At 46.1% G+C, this 15514-nt stretch overlaps 1 protein-coding gene across 1 annotated transcript in view; it reads left to right on the forward strand.

The window, feature by feature from the left end:
* LOC135508471 (MAM domain-containing glycosylphosphatidylinositol anchor protein 2-like) overlaps window positions 1–15514 on the forward strand; it is a 219020-nt gene that overhangs the window by 189074 nt on the left and 14432 nt on the right. The window contains exons 12-14 of the mRNA XM_064928684.1: window positions 3165–3185; window positions 4898–5053; window positions 14619–14783. Of these exons, the coding sequence (XP_064784756.1) occupies window positions 3165–3185; window positions 4898–5053; window positions 14619–14783 (342 nt within the window). The remainder of the gene's footprint in view (window positions 1–3164; window positions 3186–4897; window positions 5054–14618; window positions 14784–15514) is intronic.

Here is a 15514-nt window from a genome sequence, read left to right on the forward strand (position 1 = left end):
AACGAGTCCTTTGTCAACATAACCTGAAAGGCCACACAGCAAGGAAGAAGCCACTGCTCCAAAACCGCCATAAAAAAGCCAGACTACGGTTTGCAACTGCACATATGGACAACGATCGTACTTTTTGGGGAAATGTCCTCTGGTCTGATGAAACAAAAATAGAACAGTTTGGCCATAATGACCATCGTTATGTTTGGAGGACAAAGGGGGAGGCTTGTAAGCCGAAGAACATCATCCCAACCGTGAAGCACGGGTGTGGCAGCATCATGTTGTGGGTGCATTTTGCTGCAGGAGGGACTGGTGAACTTCACAAAATAGATGGCTTCATGAGGCAGGAAAATTATGTGGATATATTGAAGCAACATCTCAAGATATCAGTCAGAAAGTTAAAGCTTGGTCGCAAATAGGTCTTCCAAATGGACAATGACCCAAAGAACAATTCCAAAGTTGTGGCAAAATGGCTTAAGGACAACAAAGTCAAGGTATTGGAGTGGCCATCACAAAGCCCTGATCTCAATTCTATAGAAAATTTGTGGGCAGAACTGAAAAAGCGTGTGCGAGCAAGGAGGCCTACCTACCTGACTCAGTTACACCAGCTCTGTCAGGAGGAATGGGCCAAAATTCACCCAACTTACTGTAGGAAGCTTGTGGAAGGCTACCCAAAATGTTTGACCCAAGTTAAACAATTTCAAGGCAATGCTACCAAATACTAATTGAGTGTATGTAAACTTCTGACCCACTGGGACTGTGATGAAAGAAATAAAAGCTGAAAGAAATAATTTTCTCTACTATTATTCTGACATTTCACATTCTTAAAATAAAGTGGTGATCCTAACTGACCTAAGACTTTTTACTAGGATTAAATGTCAGGAATTGTGAAAAACTGCGTTTAAATGTATTTGGCTAAGGTGTATGTAAACTTCTGACTTCAACTGTATGATGGTAAAAGATAACACTTGTTCTCAAATGTTAATTGCTCAGTGGTCTCATATTATACAATAAAAGAGATGCTCAACACTCAATCACCCACACACGCACACACACACACACACACACACACACTGGCAGCATACACACCCAGACGCACACCGCAAGTGGATCGATATGAGAGAAAACATTTTTACACATTCACGTAAAATGCCACCGTGACCTCAAATATTTACATATGTATTTTAATCCCCCAGTGATACAACATTGTATATAAATAATGTGTCGGACAACTGATGATTCCTCCAAATCTATCTATGACCTGAAATGTTTCATCTCCCTCTGCATGAGTTGTGTCAAGATTGCCAAAGTTATCTCCAAGTTACCTCAGACAACATATTTTTTGCGTTTATTTGTTCATTTTATAAACCAGAATCATGATATTGTATAATCACTCCTGTTTGACATCTGAGTGCCTTGAAGAATTTTTGGTTACACTTAATACCTGTGTGTATCTACATACCCCGGAAATACGGTATGCCGCCCAAGCCTTTTAAATACTAGCAGTGCACTTGCTGATTCTAACGAGCAGTGGCACGGCGTACAACTGTCCTCTGGATAACAGCTGTGGCTGAGGATGTGACAGCCACTTCAGTTTGACACACTGGATTGGGTTTCATGTTGGTGTTAAGAGTTAGTTTCAGTATATGTTTTTCTATGTGCAACTTTGGTCTCAAGAATCGTGTTCTCTTCTCCATAAATATTGTACGGCAGCTGTTTGAGAAAGAAAACAAGGATATTACTGAAGTGATGCCCTACAGGAGAAAAGGAGAATGTACAAAAACATGTTTGTGTAAATACCTTTTCTGATGTACGCTTACGAAAACGAGTGTCCGTGCAACTAAGTCCTCCAGATATGCACGCTACCGTACACAATGAGCAAAAGACATGCGGCAATTCGAATGTGTATTTAACGATGTTGACTAAATGTTGTGCCTCCCTGCCTACTGCTTCCCTGCCTGCGCAATGCTTGTGGTCTATCTAGGCACTGAGTGCACAGAGACCCTATCAATTAGAGTCAGTACTAATGCAGAGCATGTTTCCAAGCTAGCAGCATCTGCTCCTCTCCACCAAGACGACCTCCTTCTCCTCACTGAAGTTGGGAACAGCTGGGTGATTTAGTAGTGGGGGAAACGGAACCTCCCGATGCATAATTGCGGCTCAGAATAGGGGAAACTATGGAGAAAAAGGCCCATAATGAACATCTGATGCGATTCGCCACAAACCACCAGCCCACTCCTTCGTATTATACAGTTTCCCAAATTACAATAATTTGATGCAGTCGCAGGCATTTTCAGATTTTAATCCTCAATTGAATCATCAATGAATCAATTGGTGGTTCTCTATACAATTGCTAAATGGGATAATTTCTCTGCATTTACATTTTTTTGACAGATCTCTCTTCGATAATAGTAGCCTTTTCTCTTAAACATCTGCTGTTGTTGTGTTTTGTGATGTTTTTTTTTTTCATTTGCATTCTCTTCATATCTGACCATTTATCGTTAGCCAATGGGACGGATGCCTCTGGCTGCACCTTTGTTGGACCGGGCTGATCTGTTATACCGTCAAATGGGACACACGGTTTACTCTAGTTCAAACATCTCACCGTGAAATTTACAGCCTGAATACATCTCCCAAACTCCTACTTTGCTTGAAGAATACTATCTCTACAGGTTAGGCTCTGGAAGTTTATTGGTTGAAATTGGGATACATTTCACGTCAGCTATCTCCACTGCAAATTGTTTGAAAATCTCTACCCAGCATGCAGTTCTGCCCTCATTGGGATTAGGAAAGGACTCAGCCACAGTTCCTGGCGAGCGCAGATAGGGAAGGTGGTGAATTAAATTAAGAAAGATGCAGGTCTGTATAGTTTACCTGAGTCTCGTGCTTCCTCTCTTCCATTAGCCCTCTGCAGCCCATAAGCCCTCTCTCTCTCCGGAGTAACCTAACCCTAACCCTCTCTCCCTCCGGATGATAAGAGGGGTTGATGGCATGGCCTCACTACTTCCTAGTACTCCGCCTCAAATTAGACTGCAGGGACAAACAAAGTAGTTCTTCCTTTTTAGATTTCCCCACGGCTCTTTTATACAGAGTAGAGATGAAATCTTAGCCACAGGCATTCCTTTCATGAGTTTGAACTCCTAAATGATTCAAGTGTCTTTTGTTTTCTCTTTCAGCTCCAGTCAACCCTCACTTGAGTAAGTATCAGTCCTATGAAATAGACTCCCTAACCCATGGCAGTTTGATATTTAATAAGACAAGCCAACCATAATGTTTTAATTAGCAATGACCAGAGATTAATAAAAGGTAGGGTTTTTATGTTATACACCATTTTTTTATGGTATACACAGTTTATTCATATGAATTATCCATCGCAATACACAGGTCCTTAATAATGTCAAAAATTAAATATTTCCTATTAATACCGTGTTCATAATACAATATGAGCACATTTCAATAATCGGCAATAAGATGTTTGAAAATACATAAAGTCTATCTCAGTAGTATCTAAGCTATAAGACTCCTGAACAGCTAATCAAAGGGCTACCAAGACCCCTCTTTCACGCTGTTGCGACTCTCTGTTTATCATCTATGCATAGTCACCTTAACTCTACCTAAATGTACATATTACCTCAATTACTTTGACTAACCGGTGCCCCCGCACATTGACTCTGTACCGGTATCCTCTGTATATAGCCTCCACATTGACTCTGTACCAGTATCCTCTGTATATAGCCTCTCTATTGTTATTTTACTGCTTCTGTTTAATTATTTGTTACTTTTATTTTTTTATTTTTTTTACTTATCTATTTTTTACGTAACACTTTTTTTTCTTCAAACTTCTTAAAGTGTTGTTGGTTATGGGCTTGTAGGTAAGCATTTCACTGTGTGGTCTACCTGTTGTATTTGGCTGATGTGCCAAATCAAAATTTGATTTGGACTGGCTGATGCTAGCATCGTTTAAATTAAAAGACATTTGTAACGAACTAAATCTTACTCAACTAATAACTATACCTACCCGTCTTAATCCAAAAGACCCCCAAAAAATCTACATTAATAGGCCTTGTCTTAACAAATACACCTCACAAATATATATATATATATATATCTAGTGGGTTATTTGCAAATCAGTGACCACTGCCCTATTGCATGTATCAGAGATACTAGGCTAAAAAACCCTGACTCTCGTATAATTCTAAAGAGACACTATAAACACTTCTCAGAGCAAGCCTTTATCCATGACCTTTATTACTCAGAGCTTTTATCTGTAAACTGCATAATGGACCCAGTTTTAGCCTTCTCTTTCTTTTCTTACATTTTGTTACCTTCATGGCTGATAAATACGCCCCCATTAAAGCGACTTAGGGTAAAACCTAAACACAGTACCACTACGGCCACTGTACGTGTTGTAAATTATATTACTAATGTCCTAGATAATAGAAAGTGCTGTGCCGCCTTGTTCATAGATGTGTCTAAAGCTTTTGACACTGTAGACCATGCAATACCTTTTTATAATTATAATTCATGAAAACAGGTCTCAAACATGGATTACACTTGAGGCCAAAATGCGATTTCCAGAGTTGGTTATCGCTGTCTTTTCCTGTTATGCTCCTTGCCTATGGAATAGCCTGCAGACTAAACTTCAACTTGAGACTCTTGTCCCTGTCGCCCATTTTAAACATTTATTGTAAGATTTTTATTTTTCTATTTCTTGTAAACTGTTTCGGGTAATTTGTGTTATCTGTGATGGTTTAGTGTAGTTTCTTAATCATTGTACCTGAACTGTATGTGTAAAGTTGTATATGCAGGGCCCAGCTGTAAAAGAGACCTTGGTCTCAGTCTGTGTTCCTTGTTGAAATAAAGGTAGAATAATAATTTCTATGTCTTCTCTGTGTGTCCTCCCCATCAGGAGAGTTCCAGTGCAGCTTTGAGGACGAGGCCGTGTGTATGTTCACCCAGGACAAGAGGGATGACTTTGACTGGACCCGACACAGTGCCGCCACCAGAGACACCAAGTATACGCCCAACACAGGGCCCAGCAGTGACCGAGTGGGCTCCAAGCAAGGTTAGCACACATACCAATGTACCTTTACATGCATGCACACTCTCACCAACACAACACAACACTGTGCTCTCTATCTTTCAACCAATTTCTCCATTCTGTTCTGCTCTCAGGTAGTTGAAGAGCACTGAACAGGTCTGAATTTTAAGCCCAAGCCTTACCCATGCCCGTGAAGCAACGGTCAGGCCGTACCCTACCCAGTCCTGATTGCTTGGGCCAAATTTAAGGCCCTGACCTGCCCAAAGAATGAACTTCCTCCATTAGTAAATCCATTAGCTGCTCCTCTCTGTCTGTCACTCACTCCCTGCGTGCAGCTCACTCTACACTGCACTCTGCTCATGGTGGCTCTGAGTCTGTGAGTATCCATAGAAACGGCTCCACATACGTTGCTCTTGTCAATGAAGAGACATGAGAGAACAGTTAGCTGTTAGCTACTTTTAGTCACTAAACTCAGACAAAACTGAAGGAACATTATTATTTTATGTTAAATAATCTATCCTGTCTTATATTTCATGACTTTGAAGCACTTTTGACACCATTTTATAATTTCAGTCAGATATGACTGTACTGCAGCAGCAGAGCACATGCAAAATGTTTGTGATCAATTTAGTGATACCTCAGCCCTTCTCCTTCCCTAGTTACTGATGAGAAAACAGGCTCTTCTCCTTCCCTAGTTACTGATGAGAAAACAGGCCCTTCTCCTTCCCTAGTTACTGATGAGAAAACAGGCCCTTCTCCTTCCCTAGTTACTGATGAGAAAACAGGCCCTTCTCCTTCCCTAGTTACTGATGAGAAAACAGGCCCTACCTGTTTTAGTGATACCTCAGCCCTTCTCCTTCCCTAGTTACTGATGAGAAAACAAGCCCTTCTCCTTCCCTAGTTACTGATGAGAAAACAGGCCCTTCTCCTTCCCTAGTTACTGATGAGAAAACAGGCCCTTCTCCTTCCCTAGTTACTGATGAGAAAACAAGTTACTGATGAGAAAACCCTTCTCCTTCCCTAGTTATTGATGAGGAAACAGGCCCTTCTCCTTCCCTAGTTACTGATGAGAAAACAGGCCCTTCTCCTTCCCTAGTTACTGATGAGAAAACAGGCCCTACCTGTTTTAGTGATACCTCAGCCCTTCTCCTTCCCTAGTTACTGATGAGAAAACTAGTTATTGATGAGAAAAAGGCCCTTCTCCTTCCCTAGTTACTGATGAGAAAACAGGCCCTTCTCCTTCCCTAGTTATTGATGAGAAAACAGGCCCTACCTGTTTTAGTGATACCTCAGCCCTTCTCCTTCCCTAGTTACTGATGAGAAAACAGGCCCTTCTCCTTCCCTAGTTACTGATGAGAAAACAGGCCCTTCTCCTTCCCTAGTTACTGATGAGAAAACAGGCCCTTCTCCTTCCCTAGTTACTGATGAGAAAACAGGCCCACCTGTTTTAGTTCTCCTTCCCTAGTTACTGATGAGAAAACAGGCCCTTCTCCTTCCCTAGTTACTGATGAGAAAACAGGCCCTTCTCCTTCCCTAGTTTGATAGTGATACCTCAGCCCTTCTCCTTCCCTAGTTACTGATGAGAAAACAGGCCCTTCTCCTTCCCTAGTTACTGATGAGAAAACAGGCCCTACCTGTTTTAGTGATACCTCAGCCCTTCTCCTTCCCTAGTTACTGATGAGAAAACAGGCCCTTCTCCTTCCCTAGTTACTGATGAGAAAACAGGCCCTTCTCCTTCCCTAGTTATTGATGAGGAAACAGGCCCTACCTGTTTTAGTGATACCTCAGCCCTTCTCCTTCCCTAGTTACTGATGAGAAAACAAGCCCTTCTCCTTCCCTAGTTACTGATGAGAAAACAGGCCCTTCTCCTTCCCTAGTTATTGATGAGGAAACGGGCCCTACCTGTTTTAGTGATACCTCAGCCATTCTCATTCCCTAGTTACTGATGAGAAAACAGGCCCTTCTCCTTCCCTAGTTAATGATGAGAAAACAGGCCCTTCTCCTTCCCTAGTTATTGATGAGGAAACAGGCCCTTCTCCTTCCCTAGTTACTGACGAGAAAACAGGCCCTTCTCCTTCCCTAGTTACTGATGAGAAAACAGGCCCTTCCCTTCCCTAGTTAATGATGAGAAAACAGGCCCTTCTCCTTCCCTAGTTATTGATGAGTAAACAGGCCCTTCTCCTTCCCTAGTTACTGACGAGAAAACAGGCCCTTCTCCTTCCCAGTTACTGATGAGAAAACAGGTACCTGTTTTAGTGATATCAGCCCTTCTCCTTCCCTAGTTGACATGTACACTAGTTATTGATGAGAAAACAGGCCTTACTCACATCATGGTCAATGTAGTTGACATTGATCATGATGGTGTACAATGATGAGATGATGATGAGGTCCAACTATAGTAAATAGTCATGTCGCTAAATCAAGTCGCTGATTATTTTCATAACGTTGGTACTTTCTCAAATCTGGTCGCCAAATCTATAGTTGTCAAATTAATGAATTTCTACTCGTGTCTCCTTCCATTGAAAATGGCTGATTTCTAGTTGTTAGGTCACAATTAGAATTGTTTGTTAGTGACGGCCTGACAGAGAAACATAGAATAATTTTTAGTTTGACACTGAAATGACAAAAGGACAACCTCAGTCTGTAGCTTTAGCCAGGCCAGTATACCTGGGTGTTTATGTGGAAAACATTTCAAGGACATTTATGCAACTGCATTGATGAATGGAAACCATGTTTTAAACTTAGTTTGAAATGTACTTCCTATTCTCTCCATGTTACCTACAGTACTGATAACCATGCATACAATGCTATGGGATGTGAGACATGGGATGCATTCCCGAAAAGAATCAATAGATCTCTTTCTTAATACAGTATTTTCACAAAGCAACACAGAAGTCAACATAAGGAGTACAATACAATGCGTTCTGTAACTCTTCCACTTCTGGGAAGTGTTCATGGTTCTTGCTGTGTACAGTGTTGCCATGGTGAGGAGGGAGGGTGGTTCTGATAGATTGTTTCTGGTGGTGAGCCTCCAGCAGGGCCGGGAGGTCAAGGACAGTGTTCAGGTTTTGTTAAATCGTCATGTACACGTGATCTACGTGAGCACACAGTGCAATGAAATGCTGACTCAACAATGCAACAACTATAAGTGAATAAAAGAGGAATTAAAAGCTCAATGAATGAAAAAAGGATAAAAAATTAGCAAAACATATCATGCAAGAAGGCACACAAATGGATTGAAGTGCTGAAAGCTAATAAATACAGCCAGTTTAGCTGAAGGCTAGTAAATACAGCCAGTTTAGCTGAAGGCTAATAAATACAGCCAGTCTAGCTGAAGGCTAATAAATACAGCCAGTTTAGCTGAAGGCTAATAAATACAGCCAGTTTAGCTGAAGGCTAGTAAATACAGCCAGTTTAGCTGAAGGCTAATAAATACAGCCAGTCTAGCTGAAGGCTAATAAATACAGCCAGTTTAGCTGAAGGCTAGTAAATACAGCCAGTTTAGCTGAAGGCTAATAAATACAGCCAGTCTAGCTGAAGGCTAATAAATACAGCCAGTTTAGCTGAAGGCTAATAAATACAGCCAGTTTAGCTGAAGGCTAGTAAATACAGCCAGTTTAGCTGAAGGCTAATAAATACAGCCAGTTTAGCTGAAGGCTAATAAATACAGCCAGTTTAGCTGAAGGCTAGTAAATACAGCCAGTTTAGCTGAAGGCTAATAAATACAGCCAGTCTAGCTGAAGGCTAATAAATACAGCCAGTTTGAAGCTGAAGGCTAGTAAATACAGCCAGTTTAGCTGAAGGCTAATAAATACAGCCAGTTTAGCTGAAGGCTAGTAAATACAGCCAGTTTAGCTGAAGGCTAATAAATACAGCCAGTCTAGCTGAAGGCTAATAAATACAGCCAGTCTAGCTGAAGGCTAATAAATACAGCCAGTTTAGCTGAAGGCTAGTAAATACAGCCAGTTTAAATACAGCCAGTTTAGCTGAAGGCTAGTAAATACAGCCAGTTTAGCTGAAGGCTAGTAAATACAGCCAGTTTAGCTGAAGGCTAGGAAATACAGCCAGTTTAGCTGAAGGCTAATAAATACAGCCAGTTTAGCTGAAGGCTAGTAAATACAGCCAGTTTAGCTGAAGGCTAGTAAATACAGCCAGTTTAGCTGAAGGCTAATAAATACAGCCAGTTTAGCTGAAGGCTAGTAAATACAGCCAGTTTAGCTGAAGGCTATTAAATACAGCCAGTTTAGCTGAAGGCTAATAAATACAGCCAGTTTAGCTGAAGGCTGGGAATTATGGGGAGGTGGGCGGTCAGGATGTGTGTCCACAGCGGACGGTAGTCTCAGAACTATGTATGTATCTTCACTACTGGTCAAAAGTTTTAGAACAGCTACTCATTGAAGGGTTTTTCTTTATTTTACTATTGTCTACATTGTAGAATAATATTGAAGACATCAAAACTATGAAATAACACATGGAATCATGTAGTAACCAAAAAGTGTTAAACAAATCAAAATAGATTTGAGATTTGAGATTCTTCAAATAGCCACGCTTTGCCTTAATGACAGCTTTGCACACTCTTGGCATTCTCTCAGCCAGCTTCACCTGGAATGCTTTTCCAACAGTCTTGAAGGAGTTCCCACATATGCTGAGCACTTGTTGGCAGCTTTTCCTTCACTCTGTGATCCAACTCATCCCAAACCATTTCAATTGGGTTGAGATTGGTTGACTGTGGAGGCCAGGTCATCTGATGCAGCACTCCATCACTCTCCTTCTTGGTTAAATAGCCTTACACAGCCTGGAGATGTGTTGGGTTATTGTCCTATTGAAAAACAAATGATAGCCCACTAAGCACAAACTGGATGAGATGGCGTATCGCTGCAGAATGCTGTGGTAGCCATACTGGTTAAGTGTGCCTTGAATTCTAAATAAATCACAGACAGTGTCACCAGAAAATCACCATAACACCTCATCCTCCTCCTCCTCCGCCCCATCTCATTCCCCTCCTCCGCCCCATCTCCTCCTCCTCCTCCCCATCTCATCCTCCTACTCCGCCCCATCTCCTCCTCCGCCCCATCTCATCCTCCTCCTCCCCATCTCCTCCTCCCCATCTCATCCTCCTTCTCTGCCCCATCTCCTCCTCCTCCGCCCCATCTCATCCTCCTCCTCTGCCCCATATCCTCCTCCCCATCTCATCCTCCTCCTCCGCCCCATCTCCTCCTCCTCCTCCATCTCCTCCTCCTCCGGCCCACCTCCTCCTCCTCCTCCACCCCATCTCCTCCTCCTCCTCCGCCCCATCTCCTCCTCCATCCCATTTCCTCCTCCTCCTCCACCCCATCTCCTCCTCCGCCCCATCTCATCCTCCTCCTCCGCCCCATCTCCTCCTCCCCTCCTCCTCCGCCCCACCTCCTCCTCCTCCTCCTCCATTTCCTCCCCATCCACCCCTCCATCCCTCCTCCGCCCCATCTCCTCCTCATCCCATCTCCTCCTCCACCCCATCTCATCCTCCGCCCCATCTCATCCTCCTCCTCCGCCCCATCTCCTCCTCCCCATCTCCTCCTCCCCATCTCATCCTCCCCCATCTCATCCTCCTCCTCCGGCCCATCCACCCCATTTCCTCCTCCTCCACCCCATCTCATCCCTCCTCCGCCCCCATCTCATCCATCCATCTCATCCTCCGCCCCATCTCCTCCTCCTCCCCATCCCCATCTCATCCTCCCCCATCCTCCTCCTCCTCCTCCACCCCATCTCCTCCTCCTCTGCCCCATCTCCTCCTCCTCCTCCACCCCCTCCTCCTCCGCCCCATCTCCTCCTCCTCCTCAACCCGCCCCATCTCCTCCTCCCCATCTCTCCTCCTCCACCCCATCTCCTCCTCCGGCCCATCTCCTCCTCCTCCGCCCCATCTCCTCCTCCACCCCATCTCCTCCTCCTCCTCCACCCCATCTCATCCTGCTCCTCCGCCCCATCTCCTCCTCCGCCCCATCTCATCCTCCTCCTCCACCCCATCTCATCCTCCTCCTCCGCCCCATCTCCTCCTCCTCCTCCCATCTCCTCCTCCCCATCTCATCCTCCTCCTCCGCCCCCATCTCCTCCTCCTGCCCCATCCATCCTCCCTCCGCCCCATCTCCTCCTCCTCCTCTGCCCCATTTCCTCCTCCTCCTCCACCCCATCTCCATCCTCATCCTCCTCCTCCGCCCCCTCTCCTCCTCCTCTGCCCCATCTCCTCCTCCTCCCGCCCCATCCTCCACCCCTCCTCCTCCTCCTCCACCCCATCTCATCAACCTCTGCCTCATCTCCTCCTCCATCCCAATCTCTTCCTCCTCCTCCATCTCCTCCTCCGTCCCATCTTCTCCTCCTCCCCCCTCCTCCTCCTCCTGCTCCTCCACCCCATCTCCTCCTCCCCATCTCATCCTCCTCCTCCTCCCCATCTCATCCTCCTCCTGCCCCATCTCCTCCTCCTCCACCCCATCTCCCCTCCTCCTCCCTCCCCCCATCTCATCCTCCTCCTCCGCCCCATCCTCCTCCTCCTCCACCCCATCTCCTCCTCCACCCCTCCTCCTCCTCCCCATCCATCCTCCTCCTCCGCCCCATCTCCTCCTCCACCCCTCCTCCTCCTCCCCATCTCATCCTCCTCCTCCGCCCCATCTCCTCCTGCTCCTCCGTCTCCCCCATCCTCTCCTCCTCCTCCCCATCTCATCTCCTCCTCCTCCCCCCATCCTCCTCCTGCCCCATCTCCTCCACCCCATCCTCCTCCTCCGTCTCCCCCATCTCTCTGCCCCTGCTCCTCCTCCTCCACCCCATCTCCTCCTCCGCCCCATCTCCTCCTGCTCCTCCTGCCCCATCTCCTCCTCCCCCATCCTCCTCCTCCTCCCCCCCTCCTCCTCCTCCGCCCCATCTCCCCATTTCCTCCTCTCTCCTCCTCCTCCACCCCATCTCTCCTCTGCTCCTCTGCCCCATCACCCCTCCTCCTCCTCCCCCCATCTCATCCTCCTCCTCTGCCCCATCCTCCTCCTCCACCCCGTCCCATCTCATCCTCCCTCCATCTCATCCTCCTCCTCCGCCCCATCTCCTCCTCCCCATCTCATCCTCCTCCTCCGCCCCATCTCCTCCTCCTCTGCCCCATATCCTCCTCCTCCTCCACCCCATTTCCTCCTCCTCCTCCACCCCGTCTCCTTTTCCTAATTTATTCCTCCTCAACCTCTGCCTCATCTCCTCCTCCGCCCAATCTCTTCCTCCTCCTCCGCCCCATTGCCTCCTCCGCCCCATCTTCTCCTCCTCCTCCTCCTCCACCTCAACCCCATCGCCTCCTCCTCTGCCCCATCTACTCCTCCACCCCCATCTCGGCTCCTTCTCCTCCCCCTCCTCTCTGCCTGTGTCTCTATGGGGTGTAGTAGCCATGATGGACATCTGCAGCGCTGCAGGGATGGCTGTGACATTTCCTTTAGAGAGCGGGCAGCATTATGAAATATGAGTGTCTGTCACTACCTGCCCATCGACGTATGCCTTAAGGGAACTAGCAGTAACCATTCCCCCAATGTACAATCTCCCGCAATGCTATCCACTCGTTAAATGCCAAAAGCCCCAGCCGTTAAAATAAACCAATTAATCGGGGATACATTTGTTTAAGTGTTTTAGAGCATGTTACGATGGATTATGTCAGAAATAATGCATTGCTTTTAATTATCCAAGGCATTGCGATGAAACACGCGGCTCACAGTTTCCCAACATTCCTTGATCTTTTTTTATCTGATTGGTATCCACGGAGAAGGCTTGTATTATGGATTGCACTGTATACAAGGCCAGACAGAGAATTGCAGTGCAGAAACCTTCCCTGATACCAGAACAGTTTATGGCCTGCTAACAGCAGTGCCTCAGCTGCAAACTTGTAGCAGTTATTATAGAGAGATGAACTCTGCCGTTTGGTTTAGAATTCTGATGTTCTCTCCATTGCAGTGGAACACCAGCACATCCGACCTGGGTTCAAATAGTATTTGTTGTCATTCAAATACTTTTTATCCTTAGCTGTGCTTGCCTGGCGGAATGAAACCAATAATTCAAAAAGTGCAAAGCCAGCCTTCTGGCATTTGAGGCAGACTTAATGAAATGATCAACGTATTTGAAAGTAGATAAATATTAATGGAACCCAGGTAGGAATCACAATACCATGGCAGGACAGAGAGGGTTACCATGGCAGGACAGAGAGGGTTACCATGGCAGGACAGAGAGTGTCACCATGGCATGACAGAGAGGGTTACCATGGCAGGACAGAGAGGGTTACCATGGCAGGACAGAGAGGGTTACCATAGCAGGACAGAGAGTGTCACCATGGCATGACAGAGAGGGTTACCATGGCAGGACAGAGAGGGTTACCATGGCAGGACAGAGAGGGTCACCATGGCAGGATAGAGAGGGTCACCATGGCAGGATAGAGAGGGTCACCATGGCAGGACAGAGAGGGTTACCATGGCAGGACAGAGAGGGTTACCATGGCAGGACAGAGAGGGTTACCATGGCATGACAGAGAAGCTTACCATGGCAGGACAGAGAAGGTTACCATGGCAGGACAGAGAAGGTTACCATGGCAGGACAGAGAAGGTTTCCATGGCAGGACAGAGAGGGTTACCATGGCAGGACAGAGAGGGTTACCATAGCAGGACAGAGAGGGTTACCATGGCAGGACAGAGAGGGTTACCATGGCAGGACAGAGAGGCTTACCATGGCAGGACAGAGAGGGTTTCCATAGCAGGACAGAGAAGGTTTCCATGGCAGGACAGAGAGGGTTACCATAGCAGGACAGAGAGGGTTACCATAGCAGGACAGAGAGGGTTACCATGGCAGGACAGAGAAGGTTTCCATGGCAGGACAGAGAGGGTTACCATAGCAGGACAGAGAGGGTTACCATGGCAGGACAGAGAGGGTTACCATGGCATGACAGAGAGGGTTACCATGGCAGGACAGAGAGGGTTACCATGGCAGGACAGAGAAGGTTTCCATGGCAGGACAGAGAAGGTTACCATGGCAGGACAGAGAGGGTTACCATGGCATGACAGAGAGGGTTACCATGGCAGGACAGAGAGGGTTACCATGGCAGGACAGAGAGGGTTACCATGGCATGACAGAGAGGGTTACCATGGCAGGACAGAGAGGGTTACCATGGCAGGACAGAGAAGGTTTCCATGGCAGGACAGAGAAGGTTTCCATGGCAGGACAGAGAAGGTTACCATGACAGGACAGAGAGGGTTTCCATGGCAGGACAGAGAAGGTTACCATGGCAGAACAGAGAGGGTTACCATGGCAGGACAGAGAGGGTTACCATGGCAGGACAGAGAGGGTTACCATGGCAGAACAGAGAGGGTTACCATGGCAGGACAGAGAAGGTTACCATGGCAGGACAGAGAGGGTTACCATGGCAGGACAGAGAGGGTTACCATGGCAGAACAGAGAGGGTTACCATGGCAGGACAGAGAAGGTTACCATGGCAGGACAGAGAGGGTTACTTTTGGGGGTTTTGCATACAATATGTTGGTCAGTGTCATTGTTTTACCACCATACAGGTTTCTACATTGACTGTCATTGTTTTAACACCATACAGGTTTCTACATGTATATCGAGACGTCTCGACCACGCCTGGAGGGAGAAAAGGCTCGACTGTTGACCCCCACTTTCAACGTCGCCCCCAAAAGCCCCTATGGGACTGTGACGTCCTCTCCAACCTACTGCTTTGGTTTCTACTACCATATGTATGGGAAACACATAGGTGAGATGCCTGGGTGCCAGCACGCATGGCATGTATGGTCTCAGGATGAATGCAAATGGTGCACTGTAGCTCTTTTATCAGGCCAGTCTATTTCAGCTTAGAGGGAGTGTGTTTGACCTCTTAAGTACATACCTGCTAGCTTTCAATCAGCATCCACTTGCCAAGCGTATCAAATCAAATTGTATTAGTCACATGGGACGAATACAACAGGTGTAGACCTTACAGTGAAATGCTTACATACGAGCCCTTAACCAACAATGCAGTTGAAAAAAATATGGATAAGAATAAGAAATTAAAGTAACAAATAATTAAAGAACAGCAGTGAAATAACAATAGCGAGACTATATACAGGGGGTATCGGTAGAGAGTCAATGTGCGGGGGCACTGGTTAGTTGAGGTAATATGAACATGTAGGTGTAGGAGTTATTAAAGTGACTATGCATAGATAATAACAACAGAGAGTAGCAGCGGTGTAAAAGAGGGGGGGGGCAATGCAAATAGTCTGGGTAGCTATTTGATTAGATGTTCAGGAATCTTATGGCTTCGGGTAGAAGCTGTTTAGAAGCCTCTTGGACCTTTTTTAAATTTCTTTTTATTTGACCTTTATTTAACCAGGCAAGTCAGTGAAGAACAAATTCTTATTTTCAATGACGGCCGAGGAACAATGGGTTAACTGCCTGTTCAGGGTCAGAATGACAGATTTGTACCTTGTCAGCTCAGGGGTTTGAACT

Source organism: Oncorhynchus masou, chromosome 21 (assembly GCF_036934945.1).
Source record: "Oncorhynchus masou masou isolate Uvic2021 chromosome 21, UVic_Omas_1.1, whole genome shotgun sequence".
NCBI classification, from domain to species: Eukaryota; Metazoa; Chordata; class Actinopteri; order Salmoniformes; family Salmonidae; genus Oncorhynchus; species Oncorhynchus masou.